Source organism: Tursiops truncatus, chromosome 8, assembly GCF_011762595.2.
Source record: "Tursiops truncatus isolate mTurTru1 chromosome 8, mTurTru1.mat.Y, whole genome shotgun sequence".
NCBI lineage: Eukaryota > Metazoa > Chordata > Mammalia > Artiodactyla > Delphinidae > Tursiops > Tursiops truncatus.
The window spans coordinates 75,961,795-75,984,587 of NC_047041.1; the positions used below are offsets into that span (position 1 = coordinate 75,961,795).

General features: G+C 34.5%; 1 protein-coding gene across 3 annotated transcripts in view; it reads left to right on the forward strand.

The window, feature by feature from the left end:
* The window catches only part of LUZP2 (leucine zipper protein 2), a 447,757-nt gene that overhangs the window by 234,791 nt on the left and 190,173 nt on the right, over positions 1-22,793 (forward strand). For all 3 annotated transcript variants that reach the window (XM_033862645.2, XM_033862644.2, XM_073808718.1), the window contains exon 5: positions 6,220-6,282. In XM_033862645.2, the coding sequence (XP_033718536.1) occupies positions 6,220-6,282 (63 nt within the window). The remainder of the gene's footprint in view (positions 1-6,219; positions 6,283-22,793) is intronic.

The window sequence follows — 22,793 nt, forward strand, 5'->3', positions numbered from 1 at the left end:
AATCATTTCAAAAAAATATTTTCGTTGTATTTGATTCTTAGGGGTCTTCTGATTCCTAACCCTTATTTATGGATGAAAAACTCAGGGCAAGAGTGTTGGTGTCGGGCCCCCTATCAGTGGCTCTTGAATTTTGGGGTGTGACCTTGCACTAAGTTAAACTATACAGATCCCTAAGCCATACCCTACATCCACTGAATAGACATCTCCCAAGGGTGGAGCCACACCATCTGCCTACTTAATCAACTACACAGGTGATTCTGAGACACCCCAAAGTTTAAGAATCAAACTTCTCTCCAGAATTTCTCTCTCAAAATGATGTTCTATTGACCTTCACGTTTCAGTTCTTATAACTGATATTCACCACGGGCAGGACAGATATTGTTCTGGATAGTAGTGCTAAAAACTAGATTTCTACCTCATTTCCCACATGCACTTATGTACCATTTATGGAGATTGAACCTTTTATCTTGTTTGAGGACCTGAATCTATTTCAAAATATAGTATATTAATAGAAAATTTGAGGTATAGTAAGACCAATAGATCAGGAAACAATTACCTTTGGAAAGATAGTTTATTTCTCACAGTTCCCAAGAGGGGGGCATGCCACATGACCAGGGACCACGCAGGCAAACACCAGGTCAGGCACAAGGCAAAGAAAGGTGGGGAAACTGTGGACAAGAGCCTTTACTGTGGTTTCTGTGGGAAGGAATGGGCTAGGCAGGGTAAGCAGGCCTAGGATTGGCCCGTTTGAATGATTTCAGCAGGCTCTGGGGCACAGGGACTATTTTTCTGGTACCCGGCCCTGGGGTGATTAAGGCAGGTGGACAGTCGCCTGAAGTGTGAGAACTCAGTACAAGGGGTGGCTGGAGTTCTAGGCTCTGTATTGGTTAGTGTGTATTTGAAAAGCTTACCACCAGGAGGAGTGGGTGGGGAAGGAGCAGCGATGAGGAAGGCAGGAGGTCAAGATAGAATGATGCAAGCATATTACTGGGTTGTCCATAACAAGGCTAGTCTGCGTATATGTGTAAGGTAGATGTTAAAGCATCAAGTTTACAGAAGCTAGAAACTGGACTAATACAAGGTCTCCATCCAGGTTGATTACCTGGGATCCCAGCTCCTTTAAGAGTTGTCATCCTGCCTTTCTTTTGCAAGTCTTCCTTGAATAATCTGGATTAGGGTATAAAGTTTTGCTTCTGAAACTTAGCCCTGTCTGTCATCTGGGGTACCTGCTTCTTGGAGACAGTCTTTGTAATAATGGCTGTTGATTCTTCTGGGTGCAGGATTATTTCTTGTTAATAAATTTACTGTTATCTGTCCAACCCACCTGTAAGGATGAGCATCTTTGTTCTTCTCTGTTATGCCATGGCAACACTCACTGCTAACCTACAAGGTGTTCTAGTGCCTGGCTCTTTGGACAGCAGGTGTTACATAAAAGAACAGACATATTTTTAGCACTATCATTGATTCCTCCCCTCAGAATCTGACCCAGCATAAGGAGCAACCCTAATTGCATTTGTTTTTTTTTTTTCTGAAAATGAATAACTCTTGCTTGTATTTACACATCTAGCATTTGGAGAAGCCAAGGTATGAATCTGTGTTTATTCCAATATGTTATGCACAGTGTGTCTAACATCCCAAAAGAAGAAAGCTCTAACATTTGAAAGAGCTCAACAAAAGTTAGAAGAGTCAAGTATGGCAAAAGTGGAGACAAAGGATGCATAGTTGGGAAGAAGGAGGAGACAGGACTGGCCGAGTCAGCTTTATCCTCACCTCAGAATCCTTGCAGTGCTTTTCTTAAAGTTCAGCATTGAATCTTGAGGGAGGATTTTCCTCTCCCACCCCAAAATACTCTACTAAACCAGGAACACCCTATATGTATTCATAACCTAACATGTGCTACAGAATAAGAATATTCTGGGTTTAAATTCCTAGTGGACAATCTACTATCTGTAAATTTGAGTAAGCTCTTTAACTTCTGCAGGTTTCCTTATTTGAAGAATTTGGGGAATAATTAAAATTAAAATAACATACATAATTTCCCTAAAATTATATCTGGCATATAGTAGATAGTAGAATCTAAACTAAATTTGATCTACTCAATAGAAAGAAAAAAAATAAAATAAATAAATTATCCAATTGAAAGAAAAATGTAGGCAAAAGAATTACTGTTGGCAAAAGTTTCAATGTATTAGAAATAACGATAATTTAAATGGGTTAATTTTAATAATAATTTTTAAAAGACACAGAATAACTGCAATTAAGGAATTAGGACAATATATGCAAATGTGCTAATTTTAACAACTGAGAAGACCACATACTTAAAGTAAGCAATACAGGAAAATATATGCAAAACAACATAAAAGAAGTAAATGATTGACAGCAATATTAATGCTGGCAAATAGAATTTAAAGCACAGATATAATGTAAGAGAGAGCATTATATGCTAGCAAAGAAAAATAAATAAATAAAATGAGGTGGTTATAGTTATAACCATCATAAACATAAATGTACTTAACAAATCAGCTTCCATATCCATCATCTATAAGTGAAGGGAGAAATAGGCAAATACAAAGATCTTAAAAATACAACTGGTAGTAATAAATATTAGATATATAGAGAAATCTCTAAAAAAGTGACTATATTCTTTTTAAGTACGTGCAGAACATCTATAGAAATTTTATAGAAATATAATATGTATAATACAAAAAGTTATATACGTTCAAAAATATGACTAGCATATATACTATGTTATTCAATCCTTTTGTTATAAAATTTAAAATAAATTTTTATAAATGGTTAAACAATTCTTTATGTTTGGAAAATATATAACACATTTTCTAATAACCCTTCGGTTAATAAGAAATAATAAAAGAAATAAAGAAATACTTAATAATAGTGAAGACACTATATGCCAATATAATAATTGAGGTGAATTGATAGCTTTAAATGCATTTTTTCAGAAAATAAAAGATTAGTAACATAAATTCAAGAAGTTATTTAAAAAGCAAAACATCAGTGCAATAAAGAGCGTATTTTAAAGACTAGTGAAGACAATAATAAAATAGAAAACAAAAAAAGGTAAATTTAAGTTATTTAAAAAGACTATGATAAAAGACTTTAAGATATGAGAAAGATTAAGAATAGAAAGACAGACTCAAATTTTAAAATGCTGAATTAAAAAAAGAGCTAAGGGCTTCCCTGGTGGCACAGTGGTTGGGAGTCCGCCTGCCGATGCAGGGGACACGGGTTCGTGCCCTGGTCCGGGAAGATCCCACATGCCGCGGAGCGGCTAGGCCCGTGAGCCATGGCCGCTGAGCCTGCGCGTCAGGAGCCTGTGCTCCACAACGGGAGAGGACACAACAGTGAGAGGCCCGCTTACCGCAAAAAAAAAAAAAAAAAAGAGCTAAGAGTCATAATTCTAATAGGAATTCAAACAAATAACGTATTATGAGCAACAGTTCCCTGATACAATTGAATAGCTGAACACAGTTGGAATTTTATTATGCTAAAAGACCTCCTTTCCCAAGTATTTCAAAGCCAGAAGGTTTTCATGGTGACTTCTACTAATTTTTAAAGATCAGTTGACTTCAAATATAGGCAAATATTTTCTGGAAAATAGAAAAAAATTGAAAACTTTCATCTCATTTTGCAAACTTCATCAGTTATGATTCCAAAATCAACTAATGGCTGTATGTGTAAACTAATAGCTATTTTTCTACTAACGAATGTACATGTAAAAGGTCTATAAGAACAAATTCAAGACTATATTAACAAAATATATCATCATGATCAATAAATGCAAATACCTGCGGAAATAAATAATACTTATCTTTTGGAGGGAATGTGTTTATGTTTTGAGTTGAATGACTGATATTTTCTAAGTCAAAGTCCAGAAAGAGATGACAGAAAGCTTAACAAATATGGGAATAACATATATTTAGTAAAAGCATGATTTTTTTTTAATGTGCATCTGGTGGAATCTAGGAAAAGATAGATTTCATAGTACTGGGACTCATCACTTCCAAACTTTGGTAAAGACTCAAACTGTTTGTGCCTTTTTTTCCCTATTTGAGGATTCTATGTTAACTAAGGATTAAATAAGTATATATTTTAATTGTTGCAAATCATTCAACAATTACTCTTTCTGCTAGGAAGACTATAGTTGATGTAGTTGAAAGTTGGATAAGAAGGGGAGAATGAAATAATTGTAATTGCTCACTCTCAAACAGAGGGAAAACATTTAGATTTGATTCTGTAAATATTGTGCTATTTTAGATTTAAGAGCAGATACTCTTATGTGCTGCCCTTGATTATATATCTAATTACTAAATTGAACTATCTCCTTAATGGGACAATGAGTATGACTCAAATTTTCAGGTTGCTCCGAGGATATTCATAATTCAAATGTAAGCTTGAAAATTGTTATGACCAAAATGATGGACATAGTGGTTCTCAGGCTTCTGCTTCTGCTTCAACATGTAGTTGGACCATCAAAAATTGTTAGGTTTAGGTTTTGTTACCTTTTGAGGAAATGATAATACAAGGACACCTACACAAGCCAGAAAAGACAAGGTGTTAATATGTATTGTAAAGCTTTACAGGCGCACAACAAGTATAATGTACAGAAAGTGAACAAGACTATTACATGTCAAATCCAGGATAGTGGTTACCTCTGGGGGGAGGGGAGGGAGAAAAATTAGGTGGGGCTTTAATAGTACTATAACATTTTGTTTACAAGGTCTGAAGAAAATTGGACAAAGCATTTATATATATTTATCCTTAGGGTGGGCCCAGAAGCATTTTACATAGTATTACTCTTGTTCTTTTGTTTATGTTTGAAAGGTTTCAGAACTATTTTTTTAATGTGTATATATATGGTAAAAATTAACTTTACTCCTAAATTTGATTTCTACTGACTTAATCTATCTCTAGAGATAACCCACATTGCCAGTCTCTTTTGCATCATTCCAGGAATCCTCTAAGACTATGTTATTCAATATATAACTACCAGATACATGAGGCTTTTGAGCATTACAAAATGGCTAGTCCAAATTGAGATATGCTGTACGTGTAAAACACACAGTGGATTCTAAAGATATATTGCAAAAAAAAAGTCAATTTATCATTATTAATCCATTACATGTCAAATGATACTATTTTGAATATATTGAATTAAATAAAATATATCAGTAAAATTAATTTTACCTGTTCCTTTTACTTTTTAAAAAGATGTTACCGGCAGAAAATTGAAAATTGGAGAAATTAAATGTTTCATCTGTCATACATTCACATAAATAGTGAACCCTCAGTGACCATAGAGTCTCATATTTTAGCTACTGTGCTATACTGACCTTTTTCAAAGCAGTCAGGCAGATAAAGATGCAATGTTTATACAGATACAGTTTGAATAACTGGCCTAAGGGTACAGATTCTGACAATATCATATTCAGCAGGAAACATCATGGTTTCTCTGGTACAGTTATAACGTTCCATGCTTTTGAGGTCAGGAGCATCACTATGCAATTGCTCTCAATCCTGGCCTTATATAAAAATTACATGGAGCATGTTTTAAGAAAAGAGATTCCTAGGCCCAACCCTAGAATTTAGCTTTGTTTAAGAACCACATTTTTAAAAATTGAAGTTTAGACAAGTAAGCGAATCACAGTCATAACATGCATTTCTCAATTAAAAAAATTTTTTTAAACCTTTTAATTATGGAGAATTTCAAACTTACACAAAAGTGGAAGGAGTAGTGTAATAAATCCCCATGAATCCATCAATTAGATTCAAGAATTAACAACACATGACCAATCTCATCTCAAGCATATCATTCTCTTGTCCCCTCTTCATTTTTTTTTTATACAGTGGGTCCTTGTTGGTTATTTATTTTACATATAGCAGTGTGCACAGTCAATCCCAAACTTCCTAACTATCCCTGCCCCCCCAGATGAACTTATTTACAAAACAGAAACAGACTAAATTAAAAAAAAATAATAATCTTTTATTACATAAGAAAAAGTTATGTGATATAACTAGTTGATATATTTATGAATTTGGCAATAAAAATGTGGATAATGAAAATTTTAACCCTTTGTTCTTTTTCAGTATTTGTTGACAAAGAGATAATTTTATTATACTTCAAAAATTGTGAAAATAAATTTATAAAAGCTATAGAAATGAATTTGAAATATGCCTACATGATATTCTATTTATTTTCAGATTGCTTTTTTAAAGACTGAAATGGAGAGAAAGAACAAAATGATCCGAGATCTCCAAAATGAGGTAAGACATATTTCAGGAAAATTTCTTACAAGTCAAAGAATATACAGAAACAAACATATTGATTTGCCATAAGCTCTGGGGTATGATCACATGCAGATATGTCCTTTAGTTAAGTACTAATGGAGAGGAACTATAAGGTTAAAACTTCAGTATATAATCCCTACTTTAACATATATTTGATAACGTTATTAGTTCATACATCTCCAGGTCATTTTCCCTTCTAATTATATTTTGCTTGGGCAATGTTAAAAATTTATTTTTATTTTATAAATGTATTTGTCTACCAAATGACATCACAGGCACTGAAGAAGAGAGCTAGTTAGAAATGGACCTTATGTTAGGAAAAGTCAATCTAGAATGAAAAATTTATGTGAGGTAATCTTAGAGTGATGTAGATTTGAAATAAATAAGCTGTAACCACTTTCCTTACAGCCTTTAAAATGTAAGGATCCTATAAAATGCTGTATGATTTTTCCTCCTTTTGACTTTTTGTCTACCCTGTTACATAACTACTTTATTTTCTAAAATTTCTCCATCACATTTGTATTTCCACCTTTTTATTTCTTTTTTTTCCTTGAATGAAATTAGTTATTTAGAACTTTTAAACCATGATTAATTAAAGATACATCTTCTTTTATCAATCCCACTAAGGTGGATTTTAAATCCCAAATCAACTGCTTTAGCCATTTCTAGTCTCCTTTATTCCCCTTCCTCCCTCCCTTCCTCCCTCCCTCCCTTCTTTCCTTCAATTTTTTGAGACATTTCAAATACAGATGAGCTACATTATTCCTATATCATTTCCACCTTGATGCCCAGGTTAAAAAATAGACTATACAAATGCCTTGGTATCAAGATTCAGCATTTGTACTCTGATCATGACATTAAAATGGTTTATCAAATGTGCAAAATGATGTATAGAAAAAAGGAAAACAAGAAAAGTTTTAAGTGTCTTTCTTATGATTCTATTGTGTTTTCATTTCTTTCTAATGATTTTTTCTTCTGAGTCTTCTTAAGAAAGTCTAATGAGATGGACTTGATAATGTTTTCCCTGAGGCCTAAATCTTGGATTTACTGTTTATGGTGGAAAATGTCAGTAAACTAGAGTTACCGAAATACTGGTTGTACTAGATAATTTCTTGTTCTCTGGGGCTCAGAGAGGGCCCGATTACTCAAGTCTAAAACTTTCCATGGATCATTTAAGACAAAGGGAATGTTTAAAACAATGGTAAAGCCAGTATTAAAATAGGAAAGAAAGTACATTTAGACGTGTACACACACATCCATGCACACACACACACACACACACACACAACAACAACAGCATGAACCCCGTTGTATAAGAATGAGAGGATTATGGGCTAATTTATATCTCTGTATATGTATTATCAGTTAACTTTTCATCTTACATAATTTTTTAAAAATCTAGAATTTAAGGAGGAAGCTCTTTTAAAACCAAACTATAAATTATTCATATCAGGCACCTATGAGGATTAATAAAATATTTTATTTCCTTCCATGGTTTAATATTAATTTTCTAAGTGTATAGGCTAGAATAATTAAAAAAGCAATACAACTCTTCAGAATGGCTGCCAAATGTAAGCTTTGTAATTAAATTTGCTACTATTTACTTTCATCATATTGAAAATCTGCAAGATGATACTTGATAACCAGAAAAGTCTTTGACTTCTCTAACAAAACCTAATGGTGAACATATATTATCAACTGAATGCTTTTAATTTGACTCCTTTTTATTAATTCATTGAAATTTTAGATTTGTTATTTTGACAAATAATCAGTATGTAGAGGTTAAACAAAATACTTGGCCCATACTCTGCACAGTAAAATTATATGGACACTACCTGAAAGATTTTTGTTCAGGAGTAATAAAATAAAAAGGCAAATTGACGAAACAAAATACAGAGAGGTGAGGGAGATCATACAGGTATAAAGAGATTTCTGGGAGAAGATCAAAATCTCCTGAATGACTTCTGAGTGAGGATATTGGGGAAGTCCCAATTTAAGAAGGGACTTTGGAAAAGTTATTAAAGAATGATCGGTACTTTTTTCATATGTGAAGGTAAATATCTTAAAAGGCACTTTTATGTTAGAAGCTAGGCATTTAGTTTTTAAGATTTACCTCATCCCTTGGAGGGGGAAAATATTTAGATTTTATTTTTAGGCAAATGCTGTGTAGGGCAGAAAGCATTTTGATTTTTCCATCCAGGCAGTCATATCTGGAATGGAATACATGGGACCCCGTGATTCAAAGACTGTGTTCATAACTGGGAAAGAACATTGGAGAATATTTGGAGAATATGGATAGCAAAGTGAGAATGCAAGAGAAAAAGAAATAGGAAATTTTTTTTTTTTAAACCAAGAAAGTTAAGAGTGAGACTGAAAAGAGTATAGCTATGAGTTAATCACAGTATTTCAAGCTCCTTTATTTTACCTGTCTCTATGGGTATCTATGTCTTCACATGGACATCACATTTAACCTGTGTCTGGGATTGCTTTTACTCACAGAAGCTTTATTGAGATTTAGGGGGTCTCCAAATTTCAGGTCTAGGCCTTCTGCTTTTCTGCTTATATTCTCTTTCATGGAACACACAAGCCAAATCTATTCTGCCACAGTGTGTATTTCTTTGTACCAAATCACCTTATTAGCAATTAATAAATGATGGAATGATGTCAGTAAAGTTTGAAAAATTGTGTTGGTTTATATGTAATTTTTCCCAACATGTTGAGGTTTGAAGCAATCAGGGGAAAGCCTTGTCAAATTTTAGAGAAAATTTTTATCATACAAAGACAAAAGAAAATATGCAAAAGGACCTCCCTTTAGTACATGTAGTTGTGTTTTAGTGCCTTCAAAACATTTTAAAAAATGTTTCTACTGCACCAAGATATCTGACTAAACTGTGAATATAGAAGACTCTAAGGCATTCCCCAGTATTAAAATAAGAGATTAGTGAAAAAATATGTATCAGAAATTAATTCTGATAATCTACTTTATTAGAAGTCAATTCCCTGTAGGGTCTACATCTCAAAAGAGAGAACAGTAAATTCTAAGTGTAAGATTGTGCAAAGGATTGAGTATGATTTGGGGGATAAATGCTAGAAAATATTAAACTGTGGTTGTATTTTTATTACTATTGTCATTATTTTGTTAATATTATGATCACAAAATTACACAGTAAGTGGTCTTCCTCAATCACAATTTTCTCATACATCCTGTATTTTTAGTGTACACATTTGCAGAATATGAGATTTCTCACAGTGCAAAAATTGATTTATAGTAGCTATCTCACCATTTTTTTTAGTAACTTCTTAATCTGTCTCTAATTCTGATGTCTCTTATGTAATCCGTTTTATGCATTCAATTACTTATTTTGCATTTTGTATTTGGATATTGTATGGTTTCAACAAATGTAAAAAGTTGTACCAGAAAGCAAAACAAAGAAACAAAAACACTTAGCCTTTCTTCTCTAACTTCCATAACTGCATCATCATGTGATATAGACAATCCTATTGACTCCAAAGCTTAGAATTCTCTTTGACTTTGCACTTTTAAAACACCCTCTCTCTATTGTCATTTCTAATTTTCTTTAATTTTATCCACCGTTTCCCCTAGGATAAAATAAGTTTCTCTATAGTGGTTCCAGATATAAGAAAGAGATAAGTAGGGTAATACATAGGTATTGAAATATTAGATAAATTAGGCATTGAGACAAGCATCTCTGATTAGTTTGAAACTCCTTAATGAAATGTGAGAGTTTGATAATGTTCAGGACTTTTCAAAGGAGTACATAGCTACAAATATTTGAATTAGATTAGTATTAAAACATAGTCTATATTAAATTAGTGAGTACATAGAGATAACAAAGGGAAGGGGAGAAAAGTGAAAGGAAGAGAGAGAGGGAAAAAGAAAGGAAAGAAGGAAGAAAAGAAAGAAGGGAAGGAAGGAAAGAAAGAAGGAAATAAAGGAAGGAAGGGAGGGAAGGAGGAAGACAGGCAAGTCGGGGAAGTACCCCCACCCCAAATCTCTTCTGTGATGGTTTGTTTTAGTATAGATTCTTATGATTGATTATTTTCCCGAGACTCATTCAAGATAGTTCGAGGTAAGGAAAAAATAAGAAATCACATTTCTAAAATGGTAATAATAAAGTCAGGAACCATAAAAGTGTGCCTTACTTTGCCAGTGATAGAAATCAGAAATTTGTCAGAACTACTCTCCACAGCAGGTTTTCCCTCTCACTATTTCACGGCTCCATTTTCCTTTCTTTCTATTCTCTCAGTTACTTAGCTCATCTATTTTTCGCATGGCTCGTATAGTTTAACCCAACTTTGAAATACTAATCTGCCTTCTCTATCTCCTACTAATAAGCAATTTAATCTTCTTTAATGTTTTGTTTTATTGCTGTTGTTATAAGTGCCTGGGGGGAAAGTCTTGCTACAGGTCAAGTCACTGGCCAATCTGTGGGTTTCCAAAGGGTTCCAAATAATCATTGACACATATCCAGGTATATGAGGAATAAAACATGGATTTTTAGGGGCAATGTGCCAGTTGTGACAAAAAGCAACCTCTGATAAGAAGAAAATGACTTATTAAGCCATTTAGAGGACTCAACAAAATGTTAGGAGAGGTGCATATGCATTTTGTAGGCTGAGCTTAGGAACAACTCCACAAACAAACCCCAGAGCTGTTTGTCTCAAGGCAGGGCTACCTCTGCCAAGATCAGGAAGCTGCCAGCCACCTTTATGTTCCCATCACAGGGAGCTCCGGTATCACATAGCCATATCCCTTGTGCATCAGAACATGGATAACATCTAGCCTGTTTTCCCATGTAAGTAATTGCTGTATCTGCATTTTGAAGGGATCATATCTGATTAGCAAAGTCTAAGTCATGTCTGCCCTAGAGCTGCAATGCACTTTAGAAACAGAGAGGATTTGTTTTATTTCTAATTTGTTTGCTTTCATTTTTCCTTGGGAATGCGGGTTTAACACTATGAAAAACTTTCACATCGTGGAAACAATGTTCCAAAATTTGGTAGCTAGTGTATTAACAACTTTTCTTTAAAAAAAAAAAAAAGGGTTAGAGTGTGGTAACCAGCTTTAGTATATGTTGTGTCATCACTGAAGGGTTCTGAGTGGTTGAGAGACATGCTCTAACACTGATAGAGTATCCAGTTGTGCATGTGTGTATATTACAATATGTTGTGTGTATACATGGCCTTTTGCCTATCCTTTAACATGTGATTTTAGCTTTGCTTTTGTATGAACTATTTCCTCAACTAGGTGCTGACTCTTCAAAGTTAGAATCCTACCTTTACTAAAATATTATAATTCAGATTTTTTTACACACACAAAAAAACCACAGGGCCGGGACTCTGTGTACAGTGAAGATAAATGAAAACCATATTTAAGTCTGTTCTTAGCACCAGTGACTTCAATAAATTAAATAAACATTGGACACCGTGTCCAAATTTGGAGATTGAAGCTGGTTTCCCTAATTTGCTATTCTCTACAACAGGGATAGTTAGAGACCCAGCAAGATATCAGAGAATCTCTGACCATCTGGAAATTATTAAGATGACAGAAAAAAAAATATAGATGCATATGTGTATTTTTCAAAGGTGAGGATGTAGATTTTCAGGGAGAGTCCATGACTGAAACAAAAAAAATAATAAAGTCAGTAACCTCTGATCTAGATAAAATTCTAGTAAGTTTTAAGAAAACCCATTTTTGTTCAATTCTTGTGGCTGCAAGTCTCTGTAAAATAAATTATTCCATCTTCTTGCCTCAATAAGGACACTCAAGTGAAGATGATGGGATATTTCATAATGTGACAGAGTGCTCCAGGGCCATCATTCCGAAATGGTGCCTGCAGATGAACCTTTGTGAGAGTTTGAGTTGAATATGTACTGAGTCCAGGACATGCTTGAGATGTTTTCAGATAATTCCATCACAACTTTCTTACTTTATTCCTTCTGGTTTACCTTTTAAAATGATGATTTCTGAGAAATTTTGGCCAACTGGTTATTTTGGTTAATTGTGTATCCATTATCTAAAGTTTATTATAACCCATTTGTACTAGGTCCTAGGGCTACTGTAATAAAGTAACACAAGCTGGGTGGCTTAAAACGGTGAGTGTACTCTCTCACCATGCTGAAGGACAGAAGTCTAAAATCAAAGAAATGTCACAGGACCATGCTCCCTCTGAAGGTTCTAGAGAATAATCGTGCTTTGCCTCTTCCTACTTTCTAGTGCCTCCTGGCAATCCTTGACATTCTTTGGCTTGTCAAGACTCTCTGCTTTGTCTTCCTATGGCCTTCTTTATGTATCTCTTTGTTTCCTACTCTTCTTTATGGGCACCTCTTATGGGATTTAGGACCCACCCTAATCCAGTATAACCTGATTTTAGCTTAATTACATGTGCAAAAAACACTTTTTATTAATAGGGGCACAACTTAAGGTTCCAGGTAGATGTGAATTTTAGGGTGATACTATTCAAATGCCATTTTGTATATTCCAGGTAAACAGCTTAGGCAATTTTTTTTTTAAAACAGGCAAAGAGAGAACATTTTATTAGGTATAAGTCTTAGCCAATGTTTCAATGGGGAAAGAGGAAAGACTTTTATTAGATATAAATCTGTCTGTGGAAGTACTTTAATACTGCTTATTTAGATGCATATATAAGGTTTGTTTATGTATTCATTTGTATTAAACATATAACTTAATTCCCAAAATTATCTCAACATTTTGCTAGTTCCTGAGATATATAAATATTATAAATTTCAATGAACACAAAACAATCTCTGATCATAAAGGGTGTAAGGAGCAGAATTTAATATTGTATAACAAGTAACATATTTTGCCATATAATATGTTATGATACAATAATAATCACACAATTTGCGCAAAATATCTACAATAAAAACAGGTTGAAATAAGCATTTTACAATAACATATTGTAAAGGGGCCGATGAAGGCAATAACCTACTCAGGCCACTGAATGTGTCATTGATGGGGTGGGTTTTGAAAGGAGTGAAGTGATTAGAACTTATGGCTATTTATTCATAATCAAGAAAGCAAACATTAAAAAAAGTGAATACTTCAAAAGTTTCCTTGTAGGTGAAAAAAGACTGTTAGATGTTTATTGCTGTGAAGAAAGTAGTTAATTTTGATGCGTATAGCTGAATCCAATTTCAGGCCAGTTGACTTGCAAAGAGTAAGGAATGCTGTAAGTATGTGTTACAAAAATGGGTTGGAACAGCCAAACAGATTGACACAGCCAAAGAGTAATAAACAGAAAACTAAATTTGAAAATTACCGCTGTCAGATACAATTACATCAGTAAACTTTCTAGTTTGCAAGGACATAGAATTTTTACTCAGTGTTTCTGAAGTAAACCAGGACTGCTGTCTTATGGGAGATTATGGTCTACCAAAAATCTCATTTTATTTACTGTTACAATCAATTAATTCCACCAAGTTTTAATTTCCTAATTGAGAATGTTGGATAGATGCTGACATTGTACACAATTTTAGGAATAGTTTTCAGTTGAAATTGTGTGTTTAGCCCCTGGCTGCATCTGGATCACTATTTCTGTTCTGTGATAGAGGAATGTCTAGTATTCTCTGTCATGCTTCAGGTAAAGGGGAAAGTTTGATTTCTTAATTTTGCGTCTTCTATAAACATTATTTTATAAGTTTTAAGCACCTCAGAATATGGTTAATTTAATAAATGAGAAAACAATGTGTGAGAGACATTTAGCACATGTTTAGACAGTTAGCTTGTAACAAATGGAAACTATTATCATCATCATAGTTATTATTGTCATTGGGTTCTGAGGTAAAATTTGTTCATCAATAAGCAATACTATGGAAAACTATTTGCTTAAACAAACAAACAAATACAGTAAAACTCCATATTTCATTTAAATTCATTTAAATATAAGTACCAAGGTAAGACAGGACTCTCTGTAACTACTGAACAGTCTCATTCCATCTCTCATAGTGTCTCTCTCCACATGGCAGACAAGAAGTCCAAGAACTGTCTGATTAATATTCTACCCGCTTAGAAATAATAGCCAAGTGAGACCATTTTTTCAGATTACATGAGCAGAAAAATCCCAGGAAAGAGCCTATATTGTTTGGATGCCTGAGTTAATCATCATGGACAGGGGAGTAGAGCATTTTGGCCAAGTCTGAGTCACATTTCTATCCTTTTGTTAGATGGGAGCAACCCGACTCAAAACTTGGATGAATTTGCTACAGGAAAGAAAGGTTCATTGCAAAAGATTCCCTAGATATTGGACCAATAACATAAAATGTATAAAGAAAACCATCAAACACTTCTATTACTCCCTCTTAGCCTCACCCATTTTCTAACCCTCAGATCAGAGCAGTAAGTAATACTTTAATCATTTCAAGTCCCAAGTCATGCATGATGTATTTGCATCACCATATCTTTGTTAGTAATGCTCCCTTGCATATAATTTCACCCTCATTCCAAACATATTAAGGATCTTTACTTCTCTCATTTTATATTTATTGCTACATTCAAATTCTTAGTAAAAATGACCTAGGGAGGGCTTCCCTGGTGGCGCAGCAGTTGAGAGTCTGCCTGCCAATGCAGGGGACATGGGTTCGTGCCCCGGTCCGGGAAGATCCCACACGCCGCAGAGCGGCTGGGCCCGTGAGCCATGGCCCTGAGCCTGCGCGTCCAGAGCCTGTGCTCTGCAACAGGAGAGGCCACAACAGTGAGAGGCCTGCGTACCGGAAAAAAAAAAAAAAAGACCTAGGGAAGCTTTAGTCATATAGCATTAGGTAAATGATCTTCTCTGTTTGTAATAGCTTTGTACATTAATTGCCAAAACCTTGAAGCAACCTTCTTTCAGTAGGTTAATAGATAAATAAACTGTGATAATCCAGACAATGGAATATTATTCAACACTAAAAGGAAATGAGCTATCAAGCCACGAAAAGACGTAGAGGAAACTTAAGTGTGTATCACTAAATTAAAGAAACCAATTTGAAATGTCTACATGCTGTGTGACTCCAGCTGTATGACATTCTGGAAAAGACAAAACTATGGAGACAATAAAAAGGCAAGTGGTTTTGGGGGACTTCACTGGCGGTTCAGCAGTTAAGACTCCACACCCACAATGTAGGGGGCACAAGTTTGATCCCTGTTTGGGGAACTAAGATCCCGCATGTTGCATGCACGGCCAAAAAAAAAAAATAGATAAGTGGTTGTCAAAGGATAGAAGAGAGGGATAGATAAGTAGACAGAACAAAGAAAAATTTTACGCATATGAAACTACTCTGTGTGCTACTATAATTGTGATACATGTCATTATACATTTGTCCAAACTATTAGAATGTACAACACCAAGAGTGAACCTTGTAACAAATGTCCACTCTAGTGGGGGACTTATAATGGTAGAAGCTATGGCTGAGTTGGGGTAGGTGGAATATGGGAAATCTATGTACTTTCCTCTCAACTTTGCTATTTAACTGCTCTAAAAATGAAGTCTATTAAAAATAACACACAAACATACAACATGTAGTTCACCCTATTAACAAAATTTTAAGTGTACAGAGTATTATTTACCATATACGTATTTGTTTTTTAAAGATATAAGAACAGAAAAGTTATATTTACTTTTTAAATTATTTTGTTTATTTATTTATATTTATTTATTATTGTATCCTTTCTGGAAAATAGTAAGAACTTGATAAATATTTGTTGAGTGAATAATAAATATTGCTTCAACAGGTTATATTTATGTAATTTGTATGGGATAGGCCACTGTCCATAATTCATAGTAATGAGTCCCCAAACTTACGAGAGATATTCCTTAAACCAACTTGAAATGACTTTGAAAGTCCTAGAGAATCAGAAAACCTCATATTGTTTAGAAGCTGCTAAAGCTTGCTATCCCAAGTTTTTTCATATGGAGCTGGAAGGCAGGGTATTGTACTTTTGGTTCCCTCACGTGCTGCAATGAAAGAATAAAAGCATGAAAGAAGAAAACCACAAAAACAAAAAGAAAAAGAAAAAGAAAGGGAAGAAGGAAAGAAGTGAGAGAGGAAGAAAGCATGAGAAAAGTAACTTGACTTGGGCTGATTATTGAGAGAGTGGAGTTTTTACCAGCATCTGGTGATTTTGTCACCTTGGAGAAGTCACTACTTCTATGTGTGTCATTGGTAAAATAAGGGTTTTACATGAAATGATCCCCTTGATTCCTTAAACTCCAAAGTTTATAAATTCTTAATCTGTAGAAACAGTAACTCATAAGCTGTGAGTTAATATCTAAGTGCTATACTCAGGATAAATTCCAAGAAGATGGTCATTAGTATTTCAAACAAATCCCTAAATAGCTGTAAATTGTGTTTGGATTTACTTAGAGCTTTTTATTCTAGGAGTGTTTAAAAATATTGACCACCAAAGTAAGCAGTTCTCTAGTACATGTCATAAATAAATGTAAAATGCATAGTTATCAGACCATCAAGCAAGATTTTTTTTAAAAATGTTTTCATCATTTAACCTATATTTTTAGTGGTAAAATGTAACTTTAAAGAAAGTTGGTTTAGAAAATCATTATTTTAAGGTTTATTTCTAGTGAGTGTACAAGTTCACAGAATGTTGGAAATATTTTAAGACAATTACTTAGGCAATTATAAACTATTTTTCCCCTCAGAGGTGTAGAAAAGACCAGTGCTTAGGACAAAAATAGGTGTCACAGTACTAAAAAAGTTAGTGGTACTAAAACACAGCAGCTTCAAATCATATCTTTGACACTTACTATCTGTGATACTTAGATGTTATCATCATATAAGTAGAAACGCTCACATCCACTCCCACAGTTGTTATGATGGTCCAAGGAGATAATAGTTATGAGAACAGCTGTAATTGTGTGCTTCCTTGTTCTTCCTAATAAATGTTATCTCTTAATATATGGCTTTCACAAATTAAACATTACTCATGGTATATTTTTTAATGAGTTATTACATGGAAAATACACAAAGTAGGCTGAAAAATGGCCCAAAGATAGCAGGTCCCAGTTCCTGGAACCTGTACCTATTTTACCTTATGATGAAAAAGTCTTTGCATATGTGATTGAGAATTTTGAGATACTGAAATTATCCTGAATTATCCTCGTGGACCCTAAATGCAATCACAGTTGCCCTTATTTGACACACACCGAGAGGAGGAGGCAGTACAAAGACAGAGCGGGGAGATATTTGAATATGCTGGCCTTGAAGATGGGAAAGATGCAGCCACAAGCCAATGGTTGCCTACAGCCATGAGTTGACTGGAAGGGACAAGGAACAAGTTCTCTCCTACGGCCTCTGGAGGGAGCTCAGCCCTGCTGAAAGCAGGATGTCAGCCTGGTGACTTCTGGCTCCCAGAACTGATAGACAGTGAATTTCTCGTGTTTTAAGTCACCCAATTTCTGGTAATTTCTTACAGTGGCCTCAGAAAGCTAAGACGGTAGGGATTGGATGAGGCAAGTTTCCAGGTTATTATTAGCAATCATTTCTTAAGTGTATCATATGATGGCAGATTCCATTTTCTCCTATTAATTTTGAAACTGAACTGAAGCTCTAGCAAGAATTCCATTCACCCACATGATCCATTTTATAGGTGATGGTTAAATAGTCATCTGTTTTATCTTAAACCATTATTTATTACACACTTTGGTTCTGGGCACCGTACTCAGCAGGGAGGAAATAAAATCAGTAAGATTTTCCAAGCCTTGATTTTTCCAAATTTTAGTCTTGTATGGGAAAGATTTCTCAAAACACAATAAAATGATGTAATAGTAATAAAACCTGTACAGTCATACCTTGGAGTTACTGCATGTTCTGTTCCAGAACACTGCAATAAAGTGAATTTCACAATAGGGTCACATGAAATTTTTGGTTTCCCAGTGTATATAAAAGTTATATCTATTAACTGTGCAATAGACTTACAGCTAAAAAAGAACAATGTACACACCTTAATTTTAAAATGCTGTATTGCTAAAAAGTGCTAAAAACATCATCTGAGCCTTCAGCGGGGTATAATCTTTTTTGCTGGTGGAGGGTCTTGCCTCGATGTTGATGGCTGCTGACTGATAGTGGTGATGGTTGTTGAAGGCTGAAGTGGCTGTGGCAGTTTCTTAAAATAAGACCACAATGATGTTTACCACATTCATTGACTCTTCCTTTCATGAACGACTTCTCTGTAAATGCAATGCTGTTTGATAGCATTTTACCCAGAGTAGACCTTTTTTCAAAATTAGAGTCAGTCCCCTCAAAGCCTGCTGCTGATTTATCAATGATGTTTATGTAATACTCTAAATCCTTTGTTGTCATTTCATAGCATATTCATCAGGAGTAGATTCCATCTCAAGAAACCACTTTCTTTGTCATCCATGAGAAGCAACTCTTCATGCATTAAAGTTTATCATGAGATTGTAGCAGTGCAATCATACCTTCATGCTTCACTTCTAATTATAGTTCTCCTAGCTATTCCACCACATCTGCAGTTACTTCTTCCACTGAAGACTTGAACTGCTCAAAGTCATTCATGAGGATTGGAATCAGCTTCTTCCAAAGTCCTGTTAATGTTGATATTTTGAGCTTTTCCTGTGAATCACAAATGTTCTTAATAGCATCTAGAATGCTGAATTCTTTCCAGAAGATTTCCAATTGACTTTGCCATGATCCTTCACAGCTCCCTCCCAGAGGGGCTGTCCCTATTCTTTTGTCTCTGTTTTTTCTTTTGCCCTACCCAGTTACATGGGGAGTTTCTTGCCTTTTGGGAGGTCTGAGGTCTTCTGCCAGCCTTCAGTAGGTGTTCTGTAGGGGTTGTTCCACATGTAGATGTATTTCTGATGTATATGTGGGGAGGAAGGTGATCTCCACGTCTTACTCTTCCGCCATCTTGAAGGTCTCTCTCAACTGTGTTAAATATTCTTGACATGTTAATTTAACTGACTGTTACAACAATTTTGTGGAATACATGTCATTATTATTATAATGATGAATATTATTATTTAATAAATGAGGCTTAGCATGTGGTCCAGGGTAACACAGCTAATGAAAGAGATGTTCTGGGACAAGTCTATATTGTTTCACAAAGGAGAAAGAAAAAATGCTACTTTGGATGTTTGTATATCCCATACTAGACTATTATTACCTGAATCCTGGGATATACACAAAATTTTCTTAACTCTATTATTTTTTAAATGTAAGAAAGGGTGTGATCTAATGAAAAGAGCCTAGGAAGAATACCTAGTTCTGCCATTTAATAACTGTTCCAAGTTTGGAAAATGACTTAACTTCTCTGAGCCTGTTTACTCACTTACAAAATGGGTTTAATAATATTTATTCCAAATTGTATTTGTAAGTGCTAAATTAAATAATGTATGCAAGTGTCTAGCAATGTCTCAGTAAGTGACATTATAATAGGATGTATAAAAATATTTTCCTACAAGTATTCAAGGTGAATTGGAAGGATTTATGAGGAATGAGTATCTCTTAATCACTGAATATTTGAAACTATCAAGAGGTTGGAGAAAAATAGTGAGATATTGAAGCAAACACAAGGCAGGTGCGAAAGAAGAGACAAAGAAGCAGGGCAAGTATTGGCAAAGTGAGGAGGTCGTGGGTACACAGGCTATTCAGAGAAAGCCTAAATTTCTAGTTAGTCCCCCAAAGATAGGAAGGTTTTAGGAAGCACCTCCTGACTTCATACTCTTTCCTTTGTCAACATCTCTTGGTTTTGTTCTCAGAAAGAATTAGTTCAGCAAATATTTATTAAGTGACCCACATAGGCCAGGCACAGTGATAAAAGGGATTTGAGGCTTGTAGTCTGAAGATGTCAGAAAAAATCTCTGGATGTTATCTTAATCTTTGAAAATTAGAGCCAAAGTGGTCGTGGAGATTTTCTAGCTCACCATTTTCTAAACTGTGTGTCTTAGTCTGGATTTTTCCTGAAATGGACCCTGAGACAAAAATCCAAAACTAAGTATTTTAGAAAGAAACAGTGTCAGGGGATGGAGAAGTAAGACAAAGAAGGGAAGGTAGACAATTATAAGTGATGGAATGTAATCATCCTAGAGAAAGTTTTGGAGGACATTGTAAAACTTCTCTTGGATATTGGCTGAGGCTAATTCCAGAGATTTCAATTCCATGATATTCATCTCTTGCAACATAAGCAAGAAAAGGGTGCCTTGGCAGAAAGCCCCCCAACAAAGAAATACAGGTAGTAGGATTCAGATGGTGGATTGATTTGCATGGAAAGACCTGGATGAGAAGATACAGATAGGCTGACATTATGATCTGTAAACATGAGTTACATTGATACTAATTTATAAAGAGTATTTAACGGTCAAAAATCTTTGAGAAAAAGCTGGTTACACTCCAAGACTTTTATTTTTCTATCATTTGTGTTTGTGTAGCTTCAGCATAGGAACATTCAATGGTATGCTGGAGCTGGCTCTTATCAGTTGATGAGAGCTGATTGTTAAATATTCAGGAATTTTTTGAGTCAGTTATTAAGCTGTTGGTAGCTTGAAATTGGGTATTGTGGAAATATTGACACCACAGAAATTGGCAAATGTCAGAAATCGGCCTTCATCACACCCAGATGTGTTTATCAGCACATCACCAAAATCACGCAGATTATCTCAAACTATTTAGACAATCAACACTTAAATTACTGGAACATTGTACGGGATCAGTGTACTGTGTGGAATTCACTGACCAAATCCAATTGCTGCTTTTTACAAATGAGGAATATGTTGATAGTGACTTGTTCATTAAAAACAAAATTTCCATTGTACATAAAAAGAGGTAAAGACATGTGGATCCAAATTATGTAGTCAGAAGATATTTATAACCCTGTTGACAATGTTCTTATGTTTTTTCTTTTTTTTAATCAATTTAAATTACCCTAGTAGTTTTTATTTCTTTAGCTTTGTTTCCTGAAACAAGACTTTGGAATATAGAAGAAGTTGCCCAAGACAAACTTTATTAAAAAGCCTTAGTCCTCTCCTCAGAAGGGTCTTCTGATAAGATAGGCTCCTTATACAGTCTTCTATGGAATCACATATGAGTTGTTTGAAGGCTAGGGGTTGGCTTAATAATAAAACAATAACAATTAAGCAGACATTTCATTGATAATTTTATTAAACATATTGTAGTGTAAACAGACTGACTTACTACCCTTCAAAGAGCATAGACCAAAAAGAGGAGAGAGGTGATCTGGATACTTCACACCAAGTCACTCCTTGGTTATAGCCCATTAAGATGTCCAGGTCGTTGACATTGACAGGAGATGATGGAGCCCAGTGGTTACAGGGTTTACCCTGAAAAATGGAGCTGAGGTCAGAAGAGAAATAAAAGCACTGTCATTAAATAGAATCCAAGTCACTCCTTAATTATTTTGAAGTGTGAGTTTGCAGGAAACTTATACTTTGCATTGTCAACTTTGTAGGTTAGTTGTGAAACAGAACTTCACATACAAGCAATAGAAATCAAAACAATAATGGATCTTTTGAATTCTCTTAGATTTTATAAAGCACTTTCACTTATGTGATCACCACCCATTGTAAATTAAAAAGTTAACCATGGAAACAGATGATACAGGTACTATTGTCATGTCCTCAAACCCAACTAGTTCAAATAATTTGGGGGAGGTTTAGACACTATAAATGCCAATAATGTTTAGTTCCTTCCTTTGTGAAGGTCACTAACATGTTATCTTGTATTTATTTAAGCTTCTGACTAATTTGCAGTGTACTCAGTTCTAAAGGTTGGCAAATTCCAATACTCACATAACCTTTCCTGTAGATATTATCTGATAAAATAAGGCTTAGAAAATTTAATTCTTTCTCTGCCAATCTATAGAATGGAAGAAGCAGGTTTCAAACCCAACTTCTGACTCCAAAAGCCCAATGTCACATTCTCTAGTGTAGATAAGCCTTAGGATGTGGAGCTAAAAAAAATCTAATACATTGATTTAATTAAAGTTCTTATATAGAATTACTCTATAGTGCAGGAATAAACTTGTCTGCAATGTAAAATTTAACTCTGTTTACTATATAAGATGTCCTTTACCACTCAACAGGAATTTGAATATCTACAATCCTTAACCCGTGATATATTTAACAGCCATATGTAACAAATCTTGGGTATCAATTCTAAAATTAAGAAAAAGATTTTCTGTTTAAATTCCATATGTGTGTATTTCAATAGAGTAATCAATTATATAAAATAATAGCTATAATATAGCCAACTACATATAAGAACATATACTTGTTCAGTTAGCATTCAGTGTCATGTTCTACATTTAAGGAGTCCCTCTATTTGAAAAATATGCTGAGAAAGGTCTACACAAAAAGAAATAGTTTTACACGGAATCCTCCTTCTTATTAAAAAAAAGAAAAGCATCTCCACAATCAAGGTTTGGAAAACATACGTATAAGTTGAAAAATATAAGGGTGCAGAACCAGATC